The 15465-nt window shown below is 62.0% G+C and overlaps 1 protein-coding gene across 3 annotated transcripts in view; it reads right to left on the reverse strand.

Moving 5' to 3' along the window:
- The window catches only part of IPO13 (importin 13), a 73173-nt gene that overhangs the window by 15642 nt on the left and 42066 nt on the right, over positions 1–15465 (reverse strand). For all 3 annotated transcript variants that reach the window (XM_054036954.1, XM_054036953.1, XM_054036955.1), the window contains exons 6-12: positions 6130–6250; positions 4753–4900; positions 4173–4354; positions 2764–2790; positions 1911–2045; positions 1084–1227; positions 483–563 (exon numbers count right to left, since the gene is read on the reverse strand). In XM_054036954.1, coding sequence (XP_053892929.1) covers positions 483–563; positions 1084–1227; positions 1911–2045; positions 2764–2790; positions 4173–4354; positions 4753–4900; positions 6130–6250 — 838 coding nt within the window. The remainder of the gene's footprint in view (positions 1–482; positions 564–1083; positions 1228–1910; positions 2046–2763; positions 2791–4172; positions 4355–4752; positions 4901–6129; positions 6251–15465) is intronic.

Genomic DNA, 15465 nt, shown 5'->3' on the forward strand with positions numbered 1-15465 from the left:
GCCCTGGGCTCCCCCAGCTCTGCCTGTGCCCCTCACTCCCAACCCGCAGCCCCCTGCTACCCCAGCCCTGGGCTCCCCCCCAGCTCTGCCGGTGCCCCTCACTCCCGACGTGCAGCCCCTGCTAGCCCAGCCCTGGGCTCCCCCACCCACAGCTCTGCCGGTGCCCCTCACTCCCGACCCGCAGCCCGCTGCTAGCCCAGCCCTGGGCTCCCTCAACTCTGCCGGTGCCCCTCACTCCCGACCCGCAGCCCCCTGCTAGCCCAGCACTGGGCTCCCCCAGCTCTGCCGGTGCCCCTCACTCCCGACCCACAGCCCCCTGCTATCCCTGCCCAGGGTTCCCCCAGCTCTGCTGGTGCCCCTCAATCTGCTGAACAGAAAGGCTCTGCCCAGAGCAGGAGACCAGTGGTGTCACCCAGCACCCTGCCCATCGGACTGCCCGCTCTGGTGCAGCACGTCAGTCTGACCCAGCAGGTGCCAGTTACCTCCACCACCTGCGCATCGTTCAGCCACTTGCTCAGGACCTTCTGGATGAGCTGGAAGACTTGCTGCAGAACCACCACCACCTGCCAGGGAGGAGAGGGGACGGCCCAGTCACTCGGCTGTACTGCACCAGCTGCCCTGCCCGGAGTCCCCATCATGGACAGGGCTCTGCCCACGTCTGGGGTTCGTGGGTGTTAAACAAGGCCCAGACCCAAACCTTTGCACATTCAGAGACTGCAACACCCTTCCCTCCCCCCCACCAGACAGACGCCCCCCCGCCAGGTGGGCAACCCGCAATGCAGCCACCAGCCTGCAGCCCACGAGGATCCTGCTGAGAAGGGGCGAGGAGGGAAGCAGCGCAGCTGGGTTCTGCTAGCACCATCATACACAGGACATGACCGGCATTCGCTGCCTCTCCCTTGCCTGGCCACACCAGCTTACGCTGCCAGCCGGCAGGGGCAGCTCCGGCTGGGCTGAGGGCCAGCTGCTCCGTGGGCGGGTGAAGGCGGCAGTGAGCGCGCCCCAGCAGGGCTGCCCTTCGCCCAGAGCCTGTCGCTAAGGGAGGGTGGGGAAGCGCTGGAGCCTAACATCTGCTACACCCACCGGGTTGGGTCCCTGCGGCACAGGCAGCTTCTTGACCTCTGTATTCTCGTGGTCATCGTCATGGTGGCTGATGTCCAGCGTGGTGAAGAGATTGGAGAGCAGGCCCAGGATGTGGATGATAGCCAGTTTGTTGGAGGGGTTGGGCTGGCAGGGGAAGCAAAGCTATCAGCCCCAGGCTGCCTGCACGTGGGACGGAGCCTCTCCCAGCCCAGAGCCGCATCGGGATTCCCGCAGACGGCCCTGCCCAAGTCACTCCCCACACCTGGTCAATGCGCCCCCCTTCACCTTCACCCTGCCGCACCCTCCCACCAGCACAACTCCCAGCTGAGGAGCTCCAGTGACTTCGGGAGCCCTGTGTGCTTCCCCAGGAAGACGCAAAGTCCCAGCTGTTGGCAGCAGCAGGAGGCGGGGAGAGAGGCGTCTCGGACGCTTGCTGTGAGCCAGGCCAGGTGGCAGAGCTAACACGCAGCCCATCTGGCACCGGTCTGCCCCGTGACACCCTAGGGAGGTGGCATGGGCTCCACGTGGGACGACCCTGAGGAGCCAGGGGACTGCTGCCCATGAGAGCCCAGGGAGTCTCTGGTGCGAGGGAAGGAGGCTCTCAGATCTACCGGGGCAGAGGGGGCGGCAAAGGCAACCCGCACCCCAAGAGCCAGCCCCATGGCGAGGGCTCTGCACCACTGGGTCTGACGGGGGGCTTTGCCGGAGGAAAAGCACCTTTTGTTCAGCAGCTCCTCCCTCCAAAGGGTGCCTCGGCCAGCTGAGCTGGGAGCGGGACCGGGCAGGGCTGGCCAGAGAGAGGAGGAACCCAGGGGCTGGTGACTCACTGTTTCGTCAGCCAGCTTTTCCAGCTGCTGGATGTAGGGCGTGATGAGAGAATGCAGGTTCTTCAGGATCTCCTCCACTTGCAGCGCCGAGAGCAGGAAACCCAGAGCCTGCATCAGCCACATGCACTGACTCGTCTGGGGACAAGATTTGGTGGACGGGTCATGGCCCAGCCTGTCACCGTCAAGCTCCTGCCCCGAGCACACAATGTGTTAAGAGCTCTGGGTTGGGGGAGAGGCCAGGGGACTCTGCCGTGCTGCAGCACCGGGCTGGGCCCGAGAGGCTCAGCACTGACTAGAATACGCTAGGGGTGCCTGCCCGAGCTGGGTAGAGAGGGACAGCCACCTCCATGTCACAAAGAACAACGAGTGCACTCTGGCTGCCACCTGCCTCTGTTAACATCTCTGGGGTGACGGCGGCCCTCGGCCTGCCTGCTGAATGGGCGAGGTGGAGTGGCTCCTGGCTGGACAGAGGGGGAGCCCCGCCATCCCCTCTGGCCGGGGGTGGCTGGTAGCAGCCCACAGAGCGGCAGGGAGCCATCGCAGACGTTAAGGTCGGAGGAACTGTGAGGCCCATTGCAGTCTGGCCCCGTGCGTCGCACCGAGGAGCGCTTCCCTCTCTGCAATGTGGTTTGCTGGCAGGTCAAGCTAGGGAGGCAGCGTAAGGTCTCCCGTTCCTGCTTGGGAGGGACCACACCTTCCCATGACAGCCAGCGCATGGCAGCTACCTCGGGCTGCCCCCCTCTCTGCCTTGCCAGGATGCTGAGCTGTGCTGTGCTGCGGGACCAGGGCCCCTGGGGGAGCCTGGCTCTGGGGGCTGGCGGCACTACCGAGGAGGGGAAGGAGCATGCCTTACCTTGTGGATCTGCTTCATTAACACGTCCTGAAAGGGGGGGGGGGGGGGGGGCGAGAGAGAGAGAGAGATGGAGGTTGAATCTCAGGAGTGCTCTCCCCCATTGCCAGGGGAGGGCAAGTTACAACTGCTGACCAAATTCAACTCTGTGCCGCTCAACAGACGGGAGCAGCGTGCAGCTCTCCATGCACCCAAGCTCTGGGCAGGGAGTGCTGCTGGGGCCCCCTCACAACCAGCAGGAGGAGGAGGAGTTAAATCCATCTCTCTGTCCCGGGCAGGGCCTCCTGAGCCAGGACAGGGGCTCTCCGGCTGATTCCGTTCCCTTGTGCAGCGACGGGTGCTGGGTCAGAGCACAGCAGGATGTCAGGGCCCAGACCCCGCTTCCCTTGGTCCCATCTGAACGCCGGCTTGTTGACCAGACCAGACAAGCTGCAGGCCCCCCGGGGTGCACAGAACCTACTGTGCACCTGACCAAAGTCTCCCACCAGAACCAAAACAATTTACCCTGGCCTCGGCCGTGGGGCTGAAATGGGCCAAGCTCTAGAGCCCCAGGGCTCTCACCTGCTGACCCTACCAGTCCAAGTCCCAGAGGAAGGTCAGCAGCCAATCTGGGCGGTCTGCACTTTCCCGTTGCACCTGACCCTGTGCTATGGCCCAGTTACGTGGCTGGACAACTCAAACCGCCCCCCAGTCTCACAGCTCTCCCGGTGTGGGACGTGCTGATGCCAGGTGTGCACCAGTCTGTACTCTGAGTGCCGGCCCCGCGAGGCCAGGGCAGTGTGGAGCACTGGGCTCTAGGACGGGGCCTTCCCTGGTTTCTAACAGCGAGGACGGGGCTCCCGTGAGCTCCTGGCCTCTACCTGCCATTTTCTGCTCACAGGTAGGGCGTGGCAGGAGCCCCATGGCAGCCCCACAGCCTTGGAAGAGCTGGGCAGGGCATAAGGCTGGACTAGGAGCAAACGAACCCACTCTTTGCTCCTAGCTCTTTAGTGCACAGAGCGGCTGATCTGTGGCACCGAGCAGGCCCCAGGGAACACCCCACGGCAGCACCGCAGAAGGGAGGTCAGCAGGCAGCTTAAGGAAGGCGCCTCCTCCAGGGTTCAGGAAGCAGCCCACTGGGTGAGCGGAGCCTCCCTCGTGGCATGGAGAACAGTCCCCACCAAAGGCCCAGACTGAATTCAATGCAGCCCTGCCCCCTCGCTGGTGTCACTTGCTCAGCAGCCTGCCAAGACGCCTCCCCACTACTCACTTCCGCTTCCTGCTCCGCTGTCCACTTCCACCCCTCGCCCCACGCTGCCCTTGCACCCTTGGGCCAGTGCCCATGCTGGGCAGCCCCAGATTCTGGCCTGGCTCAGGAGAACAAGGGCACGCTCCAGGCTCCCCCTCGCTGCCCGGACACACCTACGCCTTACCTGGGACACAGCAACAATGTTGGCGGCGTAGGGGGGCAGGTCGTACTTGCACTCCCGGCAGATCTTCTTCAGGGTGGAGACGCTGGAGATGGAGAGCTCTGGGTTGCCCAAGGCCTGGAGCACCAGGGGCAGCACATTGTTGATCATGACGGGGTGGTCAGCCAGCCACTCGGACAGGGCCCCTGTGCACAGCGGACGGGAGGCAGGGTCAGTGAGTGCAGGGCAGCGCCACCACGGCGCAGGTCACTCATCCTGCTCTTACCACTCACTGCAACAAGCAACTCAGCCTCTTTCCCCAGGAGAGCCCTGCGAGACCCCAGCCCTGCTCCCCGGAAAGGGCAGGTGGAGGGGAGACGCTCAGCGTCAAGGCAGCAGAAGGCCTGGCCCTGCAGCCAGTGGCTTGTGGCACTCAAGGCACAACACTGCACCATGAAGTGCTGCCAATGGGGAAGAGGAAGCAGGGCCTAGCAGCTGAAGCCTGGAAGGGGGTGGCGAGGGAAGGCTCAGCTCCTCTGCAGGGCACCCTCCCTCCCCTAGCGTGTGCACCCCCGGCAAGCGCAGCCCCCCCCGGCCAGCTCACCGATGGTGAACATGACAGTGTCGGCCAGCTGGACGTTGCTGATACTGATCCGGGGGATGAGGCCAATCAGACCCGGCACCACATCAGAGTAGTTCACGTCTATGGTCTCGGCGATGGACTGGAACCCGTAGAGCAAGGCTTCCGTGTGCTACCGGGGCAGACACACACCCCAAGTCAGAGCCCTGCCCCAGCCCCGAGGAGCACCCCACCCAGCTCGCTGCCCAGGTTCCAGCCCTGGGCCACAGGGACAGGGCAGCCCCACCCACGCTGAGATCTGCAGCTCCTTTGCACACTGCTGGGGCTTGGTAAGTGAATTTCAGCCAGAAGTTTAAACAGTTACCAACATGGGCAAAAGGACTCCTGCTTTCACTGCCTGCAAGTGAGATGGGGGAGAACAGGGAGCCCAGGGCTGGGCTAGCAGGGGGCTGTTGGTCAGGAGTGAGGGCACAGGCAGAGCTGTGGGGGAGCCCAGCGCTGGGCTAGCAGGGGGCTGCACGCAGGGAGGGAGAGGCACCAGCAGAGATGTGGGGGGGGGGCAGGGGAGCCCAGGGCAGGGCTAGCAGGGGGCTGCAGGGTTGCTAGGCTGTGAAAAGCAGAGTCCCCGGTGTTCTCCCTAGGAAGAATGCTGCCTTCTGTGGGCCATGCTGCTTTCCCTTGGCACCCACCTACACTGCAATAGGGCACAGAGTCAACCCCGGAGAGATGGGACCTCCAGTGGCAACATTCCTTTAGCAGAAACAGCCGGCTGACCCCACAAGCCAAAAGCCCCTCTACCCTCTTCCCAGCTGCCCAAGCCTCCAGGGTGCCCTGTCCCCTGATAATTTCCACATTGTGTCCATCAGTACAGAAACATGGCGACTGAGGGCAGGGCTGGGCCCCCAGGGCCCCTACCCTGGGTGCGTGATTCAGAGCCATTGCTCGCTCCGTATCGCTGCCGTCTGCCCGAGCAGGGGCCCAGCCACTTGCACGACGGGAACGGGGGGGACAGCCCGGCAGCAGGGGCAGCCTGCCCAGGGAGGCTGCAGCCATCAGCTGCTGAGTGCCAGCAGTGCCTGGGCTGTGAATCCCGCCGGCTGACCGGGACAACGAGGGGAGGAGATGCATGCTGATTAGCGCACAGCAGTGCCCTAGCCCCCCTCGGCTCCCATGCCGCAGCACCGGAGCTGGCTCGGCCCGGCCCGGCCGAACGAGTTCATGGTGAGCTGGTAGACGAGACACCGGGGACCATTCCGGACGCCCCCCAGCACACGCCCAGGGGTAACGGCTTCTGCTGTTGGTTCCCCATGCAGGCTGGTATTTTTGTTCTCCCTTCCGGCGCCAAGGCCTGTCCAAAGGGGGCGAGCCAGGCGCCAGGCCCCAGCGCGGCTCCTCGCTCACCTGCCACGAGGACGGCTGCTCTGTGTTGGTGAGGAGGCGGCCCAACTTGTCGTAGAGGCTGCTCAGCAGCTCTGCGCCCAGCATCTCGTACACATACATCAGGGTGTCGGAGATGTCCACCCTGGGGGAGGGAAGCACCACGGGAGTCACCGAGTGCTGCCCACCTTCCCCCAGCACTCTGCCGGCAGCGCCCCCCACCCCCACCCCAGAAGAGCTCTGGCCAAGAAGCTACCGCAGCAGCACTGTGCTCTGGGTCCCTGGCAGGGGAGAAGGGGGTGTGACGGAGCAGGGCAGATTTGACCTGGGAATGTTGCAGGGGGATTGCAGTGAGGAGGGGGGACTTCCCTTGAAGGAAGCTACCTGAGCTGTAACCTGAGCCAGGAACGGGGTGGGGGGGGGGGGAATTAACACCTTCTGCCCGGGAGACTGAACAAAGGAGAGGAGCAGCGGGAGGAGTTGGGAGTTTAGTTTCGGTTTGGGCTGGGTGGTGCAACGCAGGTGTGACGAACTGGACCTGTTCTCACGGTGGTCTGTGAATGCTGACAGGGGAGTGTGCTGGGATAGTCTGCATTGCAGGATGGGATCTGCCCGAGGGCGCCCGAGGGCGCATACCTGAGTGTGTAACATGAGAACCCAGGAAGGGGTTGAAGGTGAGGTGACTCCTTAGCCCGGGAAACTGAACAAAGGCTGTGGGAGGGGTCGCAAAAGGAGAGTGCTGGAAGCAGGCTAGAAGGAGGCTGGAGAGATGGCTGGGAGGCAGAGATGGCTCTGACCCCCCAAAGGGGGGTGGGCTGGCATGCCCTGGGACCCCAAGCTGGACCTAACCGAGGGGGGCCCTGTTGTCTGTGCCTGCAAGACCTGTCTTGGACTGTATTCCTGTCATCCAAATAAACCTTCTGCTTTACTGGCTGGCTGAGAGTCATGGTGAATCGCAGGAAGCCGGGGGTGCAGGGCCCTGAGTCCCCCAATACTCCGCAACAACTGGTGTCAGCGGTGGGATCTACTGTACCCCGTGGACGGCGCTTCCTGCAGTAAGTGACTGGGGAGCAGTAAAACGAAGGGGGATTGACGGGGACCAGGCGCGCTGAAGAGTGAGAGAGAGACGGTTATTACCCCTGGGAGTGTGTGACCAGCGAGAAGGACTTTTGCAGTAACAGGGTCCCCCGAGGGGATCGCAGCGAGTGGTCCCAGGGGCGGAGGAGTCTGCAGCTCGACCCTGGCAGAGAGGTGGTGACCTCGAGAAGGGCTGGCAGACTAGGGGGCCCCCTGGGAACTGTGGGGAGCTGTGAGCACACAGGCCGGTGAGTGGCCAGCAGGAAGATGTATGCCAAGCGGCTTAAGAGCGACCTGGTGGAGCTGTGCAAGCAGAGGCGGCTGCGCATTGGGAGGCTCACCAAAGAACAGCTCATTGCCCAGCTGGAGGCAGAAGATCGCGCGAATGAACTGATCCCTGTGTCTCAGGGAAGCAGCCTGGCAAATGCAGCGCAGGCACCAGTGTCTGTCCCAGCTGGGAGTGGTCAGCCGGCTGCTGAGGGCGTCCCGAGACCCCTCCTTCCTATGCCTAGGGGAAGGGTGGGGAGGAGCCCAGCAAATACCGAAGGCGCCGTGGCCCCCCCGGCCAGCAGGGGGTCCCCCCGGCGAAGCTCGCCGGCCAGCAGAGGATCCTCCCGGCGACGTTCGGCATCCGGGGAGCGGAATTGGCTGGAATGGGAGAAAGAGCTAAAACTGAGAGAGCTGGAGGATCGTGAACAACAGAGACAGCATGAACGGGAGGAGAAAGAGAGACAGAGACAGCATGAACGGGAGGAGAAAGAGAGAGAGCGTCAGCAGGAACGGGAGGAGAATGAGAGACAGAGACAGGAGAATGAGAGACAGCGTCAGCATGACCTGGAACTGGCGAGATTGAAGGGCAGCGAACCCCCGGCTGCGGTGAGTGAGGGGGGACCCAGGACTGCACGGAGCTTTGATAAGTGCATCATGGCCCCATACAAGGAGGGGGAGGACATGGATGACTTCCTGGAGGCCTTTGAGACGGCCTGCGAGCTGCACCGGGTGGATCCCGCGGACAGACTCCGGGTCCTTACCCCCTTACTGGACCCCAAATCCGTGGCATTGTACCGCCAACTGGGAGAGGCAGAGAAAGGGGACTACGAACTATTCAAAAAGGCCCTGCTACGAGAGTTTGGGCTGACTCCTGAGATGTACCGGGAAAGGTTCCGGAGTCAAGATAAAACCCCTGAGATCTCATATCTGCAACTAGCCGCCCGCATGGAAAGATACGCCAGCAAGTGGGCTGGTGGGGCCCAGACGAAGGAGGACCTGATTAAACTGCTGGTACTGGAGCAACTGTATGAGCGGTGCCCATCCGACCTGAGGCTGTGGTTGGTGGACAGAAAGCCAGAGAACCCGCGACACGCCGGGCAGCTGGCTGATGAGTTTGTAAAGAGCCGGTCAGGGGGTGGCAGGGAGGAGTCCCAAAGGAGCAATCCCACCACAACGCAGAGAGAGAGTCACCATGGGACCTCCCCGTGGGAAAATACAGAAAAACCCCATCAGAGGGGAACATCCGGCATCAGGACTATCCGACCCACTCAAGGGGACCCATGGGACATGGGCTGCTACCACTGTGGCCAAAAGGGCCACATACGGGCCCAGTGCCCCAGGCTCAGGGACAGACTGAGCAGGCCGAACCCACAGAGGGTTGACTGGGTAGAGACCCAGCCCGGCGAGAGGCAGCATTCCCAGGGAAGGGGGGCTGGCAGAGTACCACCTGCTAAGGAGGGAGGAGAGCCCCAGGCCAGCTTCTCTGGGGGGCCAGATGCTCCGGATTCAAAGTTCTCCGTTTACAGGGTTGGCGCGGGGCTGTCCCTGCGGAGCGAGTGCCTTGTTCCCCTGGAGGTGGATGGGAAGGAAGTTTATGGTTACTGGGACACGGGCGCAGAGGTGACACTGGCCCGGCCCGAGGTGGTGGCCCCAGATCGGGTGGTGCCCAACACCTTCCTGACCCTGACCGGGGTGGGCGGGACCCCATTCAAGGTTCCCGTAGCGAGGGTACACCTGAAATGGGGGGCCAAGGAGGGCCCCAAGGACGTGGGAGTGCACCACCATTTGCCCACTGAGGTGTTGATGGGGGGGGACCTAGAGGACTGGCCCAGCAGCCCCCAGACCGCCTTAGTTGTGACCCGCGGTCAGAGCCGGCGAGGGGCACTGCGCCCTGGCCTTGGGGGGGGTGCCTTGCCTGAGGCGCGGGACTCTAACCTGGTGGGGAGGGAACGCCCAGGGACGCGGCTCAGGGAGGCTGCAGCTTCGGACCCAGCGGGCGAGAAAGAGCAGGTGGCCATCCCCGTCCCAGCTGCTGAGTTCCAGGCCGAGTTGCAGAGAGATCCCTCCTTGCGGAAGATAAGGGACCTGGCCGACCTCAATGCGGTACAGACCATGGGACGAGGTGGCCGGAAAAGGTTCCTGTGGGAGAAGGGGTTCCTGTACCGAGAATGGGCTCCCCCAGGGAAAATGGAGTCAGGGGGGATCAGGAGGCAGCTGGTGGTACCCCAGAAGTATCGCCGCCAGCTGCTGTGCCGGGCCCATGACATTCCCCTCTCAGGGCACCAGGGAACCTGGCGTACCCAGCAGAGGCTGCTACGGAGCTTTTACTGGCCTGGGGTCTTTGTTACTGTCCGACAGTACTGCGGATCCTGTGACCCCTGTCAGAGGGGGAGGAAGGCCTGGGACAAGGGGAAAACAGCTTTAGGACCCTTGCCCAGCATAGAGGAGCCTTTTCGGAGGGTGGCCAAGGTAAAAAGGGCGGCTCTAAACCAAGAGAGCCCAAAGCACAGACCTCCAGACTGGAGCGCTGGGAGAAGACCACAGCCCAGTTGGAGCCCCAGAGGTATGGGGGTGGGAAAAGGGCGCAGGCCGCATAAACCTTCCCACATGCGAACTGCGAGTGCCATCAAGCAACCCCAACCTAAGGGGGAGCGTGAAACTGGAGGGGCCTGGTGTAATTCTCACCAAGGAATGGGAGGGATGCGGGGGCATCCATGGGAACGGGGGTAGGTTCGAACTTCCCCGGGTCACTGGCTAAAGTGACCCTGCTCAGTTCGGTCTCGAAGGGGGGAGAGATGTGACGAACTGGACCTGTTCTCACGGTGGTCTGTGAATGCTGACAGGGGAGTGTGCTGGGATAGTCTGCATTGCAGGATGGGATCTGCCCGAGGGCGCATACCTGAGTGTGTAACATGAGAACCCAGGAAGGGGTTGAAGGTGAGGTGACTCCTTAGCCCGGGAAACTGAACAAAGGCTGTGGGAGGGGTCGCAAAAGGAGAGTGCTGGAAGCAAGCTAGAAGGAGGCTGGAGAGATGGCTGGGAGGCAGAGATGGCTCTGACCCCCCAAAGGGGGGTGGGCTGGCATGCCCTGGGACCCCAAGCTGGACCTAACTGAGGGGGGCCCTGTTGTCTGTGCCTGCAAGACCTGTCTTGGACTGTATTCCTGTCATCCAAATAAACCTTCTGCTTTACTGGCTGGCTGAGAGTCATGGTGAATCGCAGGAAGCCGGGGGTGCAGGGCCCTGAGTCCCCCAATACTCCGCAACAGCAGGGAACCCCAAGCTGGGGTCTAAGCTCCCTGAACCTCCCAGAGGGACCTAATTGAGGGGGTCTGGTCGTACCTACATGCTCTGCTTGAGACTGTGTTCCTGTCCTTAAATAAACCTTCTGCTTTACTGGCTGGTTGAGAGTCGCAGTGAATCTCGGGAAGAGGGGTGCAGGGCCCTAACTCCCCCACACTCCGCAACAACTGGTGTTAGCGGTGGGATCTACTGCACCCCGTGGACGGCGCTTCCTGCAGTAAGTGACTGGGGAGCAGTAAAACGAAGGGGGATTGACGGGGACCAGGCGTGCTGAAGAGTGAGAGAGAGACGGTTATTACCCCTGAGAGTGTGTGACCAGCGAGAAGGACTTTTGCAGTAACAGGGTCCCCCGGGGGGATCGCAGCGAGTGGTCCCAGGGGCGGAGGAGTCTGCAGCTCGACCCTGGCAGAGAGGTGGTGACCTCGAGAAGGGCTGGCACACTAGGGGTCTCCCTGGGAACTGTGGGGAGCTGTGAGCACACAGGCCGGTGAGTGGCCAGCAGGAAGATGTATGCCAAGCGGCTTAAGAGCGACCTGGTGGAGCTGTGCAAGCAGAGGGGGCTGCGCATTGGGAGGCTCACCAAAGAACAGCTCATTGCCCAGCTGGAGGCGGAAGATCGCGCGAATTAACTGATCCCTGTGTCTCAGGGAAGCAGCCTGGCAAATGCAGCGCAGGCACCAGTGTCTGTCCCAGCTGGGAGTGGTCAGCCGGCTGCTGAGGGCTTCCCGAGACCCCTCCTTCCTATGCCTAGGGGAAGGGTGGGGAGGAGCCCAGCAAATACCGAGTGCGCAGTGACCCCCCCGGCCAGCAGGGGATCCTCCCGGCGACGTTCGGCATCCGTGGAGCGGAATTGGCTGGAATGGGAGAAAGAGCTAAAACTGAGAGAGCTGGAGGATCATGAACAACAGAGACAGCATGAAGAGAGACAGCGTCAGCAGGAACGGGAGGAGAATGAGAGACAGAGACAGGAGAATGAGAGACAGCATCAGCGTGAACTGGAACTGGCGAGATTGAAGGGCAGCGAACCCCCGGCTGCGGTGAGTGAGGGGGGACCCAGGACTGCACGGAGCTTTGATAAGTGCATCATGGCCCCATACAAGGAGCGGGAGGACATGGATGACTTCCTGGAGGCCTTTGAGACGGCCTGCGAGCTGCACCGGGTTGATCCCGCGGACAGACTCCGGGTCCTTACCCCCTTACTGGACCCCAAATCCGTGGCATTGTACCGCCAACTGGGAGAGGCAGAGAAAGGGGACTACGAACTATTCAAAAAGGCCCTGCTACGTGAGTTTGGGCTGACTCCTGAGATGTACCGGGAAAGGTTCCGGAGTCAGGATAAAACCCCTGAGATCTCATATCTGCAACTAGCCGTCCGCATGGAAAGATACGCCAGCAAGTGGGCTGGTGGGGCCCAGACGAAGGAGGACCTGATTCAACTGCTGGTACTGGAGCAACTGTATGAGCGGTGCCCATCCGACCTGAGGCTGTGGTTGGTGGACAGAAAGCCAGAGAACCCGCGACACGCAGGGCAGCTGGCTGATGAGTTTGTAAAGAGCCGGTCAGGGGGTGGCAGGGAGGAGCCCCAAAGGAACAGGCCCGCCGCGATGCAGAGAGAGAGTCACCCTGGGACCTCCCAAAGGGGGAATATGGGGAATCCCCTCCCACGGGGAATGCCCAGCATCAGGGACAACCGACCGGCTCGAGGGGACCCACGGGACATGAGCTGCTATTACTGCGGCCGAAGAGGCCACGTTCGGGCCCAGTGCCCCAAGCTCAAAGACAGACTGAGCAGACCGAACCCGCACCGGGTTAACTTGGTAGAGGCCCAGACGGACGAGGGGCAGGCTTCTCACGCAAGAGGGGCTGGCAGCTTATCAACTGCTCAAGAGAGAGAAGGGCCCCAGGCCAGCTTCTCTGGGGGGCCAGATGCTCCGGATTCAAAGTTCTCCGTTTACAGGGTTGGCGCGGGGCTGTCCCTGCGGAGCGAGTGCCTTGTTCCCCTGGAGGTGGATGGGAAGAAAGTTTATGGATACTGGGACACGGGCGCAGAGGTGACACTGGCCCGGCCCGAGGTGGTGGCCCCAGATTGGGTGGTGCCCAACACCTTCCTGACCCTGACCGGGGTGGGCGGGACCCCATTCAAGGTTCCCGTAGCGAGGGTACACCTGAAATGGGGGGCCAAGGAGGGCCCCAAGGACGTGGGAGTGCACCACCATTTGCCCACTGAGGTGTTGATGGGGGGGGGACCTAGAGGACTGGCCAAGCAGCCCCCAGACCGCCTTAGTCGTGACCCGTAGCCAGAGCCGGCGAGGGGCACTACGCCCTGACCTTGGGAAGGATGTCCCACCGGAGGCACCGAACCCTTCCCAGGTGGGGAGGGAACACCCAAGGACAGGCCTCGGGGTGGCTGGGGCTTCCGACCCAGCCGACTAGAGGGAGCAGGTCCCCATCCCTTCCCCAGCCGCCGAGTTCCAGGCCGAGTTGCAGAAGGACCCCTCCCTGCGGAAGCTAAGGGGCCTGGCTGACCTCAGTGTGGTACAGACCATGAGGAGAGGATGCAAGGAGAGGTTCCTGTGGGAGAAGGGGTTCCTGTACCGAGAGTGGGCTCCCCCAGGGGAAGTGGAGTCGTGGGGGATCAGGAGGCAGCTAGTGGTTCCCCAGAAGTTTTGCCACAAGCTACTGTACCTGGCCCATGACATCCCTCTCGCAGGGCACCAGGGGATCCGGCGCACCAGGCAGAGGCTGCTACAGAACTTTTACTGGCCCGGGGTCTTCACCAACGTCCGGCAGTACTGCCGATCCTGTGACCCCTGCCAGAGGGTGGGGAAGGCCCGGGACAAGGGGAAGGCAGCATTGAGACCTTTGCCCATCATAGAGGAGCCTTTCCAGAAGGTGGCCATGGACATAGTGGGACCTCTCAGCAAGACGACCCGGTCTGGGAAGAAATACATCCTGGTGGTGGTAGATTTCGCCACCCGCTACCCCGAGGCAGTGCCCTTATCGTCCATTGAAGCAGACACTGTGGCGGATGCGCTGCTGACCATTTTCAGCCGAGTGGGGTTCCCCAAGGAAGTCTTGACGGACCAAGGGTCCAACTTCATGTCGGCCCTACTCCGGTGCTTGTGGGAGAGATGTGGGGTCCGGCACAACTGGGCCTCAGCATATCACCCCCAATCCAACGGGCTGGTGGAGAGGTTCAATGGGACGCTAAAAATGATGCTGAAAACATTTACGAATCAGCACCCGCAGGACTGGGACAAGTACTTACCTCACCTGCTGTTTGCGTACAGGGAGGTACCCCAGGAGTCTACCGGGTTTTCGCCTTTCGAACTGCTATATGGAAGGCGGGTAAGGGGGCCCCTGGACCTGATGAGAGACGAATGGGAGGGGAAGGCCACTCCTGACGGAGAGTCGGTGGTGGAGTATGTCCTGACCTTCCGGGAACGACTTGCCGAGCTCATGGGCCTGGCCAGGGAGAATCTGGCCAGAGCCCAGAGGAAGCAGAAAGTCTGGTATGACCGCACAGCACGGGCCCGTGCCTTCGCCGCTGGGGATCAGGTGATGGTCCTCATCCCCGTGAGGAAAAACAAACTCCAGGCCGCCTGGGAAGGGCCCTTCAAGGTTGTCAAGCAACTAAACGAGGTAAACTATGTGGTGGAGCTGTCGAACCGGGCACACCACCACCGGGTGTACCATGTGAATATGATGAAGCCATATTATGACAGGGGGAATATGGTGTTGGCCGTGTGTGGACAGTGGGAGGGGCAGGGAGATGACCCTTTAGTAGATCTATTCCCTGGGACAAGAGTTGGCTCCCCCCTGGAAACAATTCCCCTCTCTGATCGGCTAACCCCTGCCCAGCGAGCTGAGATCGGAGGGGTGCTGCATCTGTACCAACAACTGTTTTCCTACCAGCCTGGACGCACTAATCTGACTATCCACCGGGTGCAGACAGGATCGCACCCGCCTATAAAATGCTCCCCCTTCCGAGCCACAGGGAAAACTGCTCAGGACCTGGAAAGAGAGGTCAATGACATGCTGGCTTTGGGGGTGATCCAGCCGTCTTCCAGCCCTTGGGCCTCGCCGGTGGTGCTGGTCCCCAAAAAGGACGGGTCGATCCGGTTCTGTGTGGACTATCGGAAGCTCAATGCCATCACTGTAGCCGATGCCTACCCCATGCCCAGGCCGGACGAGCTCCTAGACAAGCTGGGAGGTGCTCGGTACCTTACCACCATGGATCTTACAAAGGGCTATTGGCAAGTGCCACTGGATGCAGATGCCAGGCTGAAATCGGCCTTTGTCACCCCTCTGGGGCTCTATGAGTTCCTGACCCTGCCCTTCGGCCTCAAGGGAGCGCCGGCCACCTTCCAGCGCCTGGTGGATCAGCTACTGAGGGGGATGGAGAGTTTTGCCATGGCGTATATCGATGACATCTGTGTCTTTAGCCAGACCTGGGAGGACCACGTGTCCCAGGTTAGACAAGTGCTGGACCGACTCCAGAAGGCTGGGCTGACCGTAAAACCGGAGAAGTGCAAGGTGGGGATGGCTGAGGTATCCTACCTAGGCCACCGGGTGGGAAGCGGCTGCCTAAAGCCGGAACCAGCCAAAGTGGAGGTGATCAGAGACTGGCCCGCTCCTCAAACCAAAAAGCAGGTCCAAGCCTTTATTGGGATGGCAGGGTACTATCGGAGGTTCGTGCCCCACTTTAGCG

The sequence above is a fragment of the Malaclemys terrapin genome, chromosome 8 (assembly GCF_027887155.1).
Source record: "Malaclemys terrapin pileata isolate rMalTer1 chromosome 8, rMalTer1.hap1, whole genome shotgun sequence".
Taxonomy (NCBI): Eukaryota; Metazoa; Chordata; order Testudines; family Emydidae; genus Malaclemys; species Malaclemys terrapin.